The sequence below is a fragment of the Hibiscus syriacus genome, unplaced genomic scaffold (genome assembly GCF_006381635.1).
Source record: "Hibiscus syriacus cultivar Baekdansim isolate YM2019G1 unplaced genomic scaffold, ASM638163v2 tig00116996_pilon, whole genome shotgun sequence".
Lineage (NCBI taxonomy): Eukaryota > Viridiplantae > Streptophyta > Magnoliopsida > Malvales > Malvaceae > Hibiscus > Hibiscus syriacus.
Window position 1 is genome coordinate 2,595,053 of NW_024063512.1, and position 3,525 is coordinate 2,598,577.

At 41.7% G+C, this 3,525-nt stretch overlaps 1 protein-coding gene across 2 annotated transcripts; it reads right to left on the reverse strand.

Annotated features, from left to right (window-relative positions):
* Window positions 1-426: 426 nt before the first annotated feature.
* Window positions 427-3,272, reverse strand: LOC120193736 (BTB/POZ domain-containing protein At1g63850-like). 2 transcript variants are annotated; one of them, XR_005522887.1, is made up of 3 exons: window positions 2,008-3,272; window positions 644-1,752; window positions 427-486 (listed from the first exon to the last, which is right to left on the reverse strand). XR_005522887.1 is itself a non-coding variant. In XM_039196176.1 (2 exons), the coding sequence occupies exons 1-2, from the start codon at window positions 2,983-2,985 to the stop codon at window positions 811-813; spliced, it is 1,920 nt and encodes a 639-aa protein (XP_039052107.1). In that variant the 5' UTR covers window positions 2,986-3,272; the 3' UTR covers window positions 602-810. The 2 variants fall into 2 exon arrangements, 1 of the variants encoding a protein (XP_039052107.1); XM_039196176.1 differs by lacking the exon at window positions 427-486 and having other exon boundaries at window positions 602-1,752.
* Between the last annotated feature and the right edge of the window lie 253 nt (window positions 3,273-3,525).

A 3,525-nucleotide genomic window follows, 5' to 3' on the forward strand; every position in this document is an offset into this window, starting at 1 on the left:
ATAGACTGAATCCTAGTTTGTTTTAATCAATAATTACGTTGACAAACTCAAATCCTCATAAATCCAAACAAGACATGAATGAGTTGTAAACAGTTATGATTAACACATTAAACACGAAAAAATTATACAAAAACATAATATAAATCCAAGTGCCACCTTAACTGCTATTGAGAATCAAGGATGATTGGTTCAAAGAAAAAAGAATTAATGATTAAATCCGCAAGCCAATATCTTCTGTTCTAAAATGAAAAACCAGAATCCTCGTTCAAGGAAAGTATAGTTTTGCCCAAGTAACAAGCTATATTCCAAACCTATACCTGGGTTATACTCGTTCCCTCAACCCGTTAACAAGTTATTCCCTAGCATCCTTTTCCTTTCTGTAAAGAATACATAATAATTACATACATACGGTAAATGAGTTTTTTCCTCACATCATCAACCCACCAAAAGTAGTGTCCTCTTCTCTCTAACAGGATGCTCGGCATTCTGCAATCCGGATTTTTCACATGTTAGTCTAACATCATAATGCCATAAATTTAACACCCTCTTGGTTCCATTGTTCTAAAGAGGTTGAGAAATGATGGTTTGGTTGAATTCTAATTTACTACATATATATATGAATATGACAATACAATTACATTACCTACATACGAGAACTCGAGTACTCCACACGATTGTGAGCCACAGTTTAGAGAGGAAGAAGAAAATAAATGAGCCATTGGTGTAGAATGAAGACCAAACCATTGTGAAAATGAGAACAACAGACCCATTAAAGTGCACCACTGGTTCTGCACCATGGACATAGGAACTTTATGAGTTCTCAATGGTTGCCGTTGCAACTCGTACTGGCCTTGGTTGTTCTCCTTCACGACCACGTCGCCAAAAAACCCTCCTCCACCAAACTTCGAAACCTTTTTGAATGTTGGGACAATCTTCACCGGAGTTCAAGAACCTATCAAACCATGCGAGCAAAATTTCCTGCTGCCAAGCCAAAGGCAAAGTGAGAATTGTGTTGCTAAGACCATCCTCGATTAAATGTCTATCAAGGCCTTTCGATGCCCTTCTCATCCACCCGAAATCATCGTAAAATGGAACCAACCATGTTTGCAAAAGCAGGCACCTTACTTCCTTTGATGCCAATAACTGCCCCTTCCCAATTCCTACAAATAGCCGTGCAGTAACTCTGCTAACTTCAAACCTATGGACAACTGGAACTTTAGAATGAGCATCAGATAATTCAGATTGAGAAGCCCATGTTTTTAGAAAATCTTCAGCAATCTGTCTATCAATCAAAATGTCCAAGATCCAGTGCAAATTATTTGCTTGTCTTGCAATCTGACTCGCATCCTGCAAATCAGCTGATGCTGCTCGAATAAAATGGTACCGAAGCAGTTCCAAACAGCCATCAGAAGCTGAATATAAAGACTCTTTCCGGAGATCATTATGAGATGAATTCTCCTTAAGCATCTTAAAGACCAACCGTTTCATTTCACACCTTGCTTTCTCATCTTTGCCTTCAAGAACCACATTCATAAGCTTGAGAAGCACTTGTTCATTATCATCACCCTCATCAGTTCCATTAGTAACTTCAACAGAAACCCTCTTCAAAACGTCCCCAGCTCCAACGTTTTCGAGGTGGAGCTCTGCCAACAAAGAAGCTACTTTCTCTTCTTCATCCTCAGCCCAAGGGGCGGCTTCCAAGTACTCCAAACACGACAAAACCCCAGCATCAAATCCAATTGCCGCTGAAACCTAACAAAGGAAAAACATCACACTAGCAACCATTTCAACAGTAAAAAGTTACAAAATCATCCAATCCCCACTTTAGGTGTTGTGAACCAAATATACAACAAAAGAATGAAGAACACGATCTTCAACTTTTTTCCAAGCTATGTCACAAGCTCACAGTTTAAAAGGGAACTGAAACTATTACTGCTAATCTTCATACCAATTCTCAAGTATACAAAAATACAATAAAAGAATTAAAATGAAAAGCTAAAAGTTTACCTTCAAAATTCCAAGAACCTTAGACACGTCCTCTCTCATTAGTTTCTTCCTCAAATCTTTACAATACATCAATCTCAAGGTCTCTATATAAACCTCAACGTCATCACAATCCGCTATTTCCACAATGTACGGCCCAGCTGATCCATTCCTCTGCTGCATTGTCCATCGATCCGATAACCTCACCGCAAAAAACCTACTGTGAGCCACTAGTATTTGCCGGTGCACGTTCAATGACACGCTGAGCCCATCCTTGGAACTCAAGGTCAGCTTTATATCACTCGAACCCGGCTCGTTAAACTGGTTCCCGGGGCTCCGAGTCGACAAAAGATACGAAATTCGTTGCATGGTCAATACCTGCTTATCTATAACAGGCGGGGGTTGGTTTTGTCTTGGAGCTGAAGTCGAAACTTGGATCTGAGTTTGGTTTTGGGTTCTTTGATGGATATCGGGCTCGCTAGCCATCATTTCGAAAAGGGTGGGGCTGGACCGTATCTTGTCCGCTGGAGGCGGAGGGGACATCGGGTTTAAGAGACCCGCCGTGAGGGCAGAGTTGAACTTGTTGAAACTCGACGGAGAATGACCATTGGAGAGCATTGTTCCGCCCGTGAAGTCCATGACAGGTAGCACACTTCCCGGAGAATATCGGATCCTGAAACCCGACAAAGAATCAGTAAACCCTTGGTCCCCAACACGGCGAGTTTGCGGCGGAAGCGGAGGTGGAGAAGGAGGGGGAGTTGGGAGGGGTTTCGCAGCGGGACAGCACCAAGAGCTATCAGGGGAAACAAAGGTGGGCGAGTCGAGTTTCCGGCTTAAAACTCCGTGAAAATCCAACTCAGAGGAGTCGTTACCAGTGGTGGAAGCAACAGCAACGGAGGAAGAAATGGTGGTTTCTTTACACTTGCGGCGTTTAGGCTTGGTGGGTTGGACTTGGACTTTGAGCTGAGCAGATGATGGTTTTGTAGTTGTAGTTGTTGCCATGAAATAGTATTGAATGCGTTCCGGCTGCAGTTGGAGTTTTGACTGTATTGTATTGTCCTTTAGTTCACAGCATTAACATTCAGCAAAAGCAATTAAAAATGGGTGTGGAACCCCAACAAAAAGGAAAACTGAGAAATCAGGTAAAAGACATGAGCTTGAGCCTATATCTGAAACGGAGCATTAAATGTAAACACAAGGGAGAGAGAGGGAGAGAGATGAGGTTTAACTTTTATTATGCTGCTTACTATGAATATGAGGCGGATTGTTGTTGTTACAGAGATTAAAAAAAAGAAGGGCAAAAGGGTAGAGGAGGAAGGAGCAGGGCAAACCCACATGGAGGGGCCACCATTGTTTTGGGGTCACTCACTCTTTCTCAGTTTATACAGTGTCCATTGCATGGAATTTGATGGAAAGTTGGATTGTCTTTTGCTTCTAAATTAGTCATTCATTTGCTTCAATAGGCAGGATTGGTATTGTTCTTGTGTGCAATTTGTGACTCTTGATTTGGGATTCTGCGTTCTTTTCTTGGGATTATTTTCA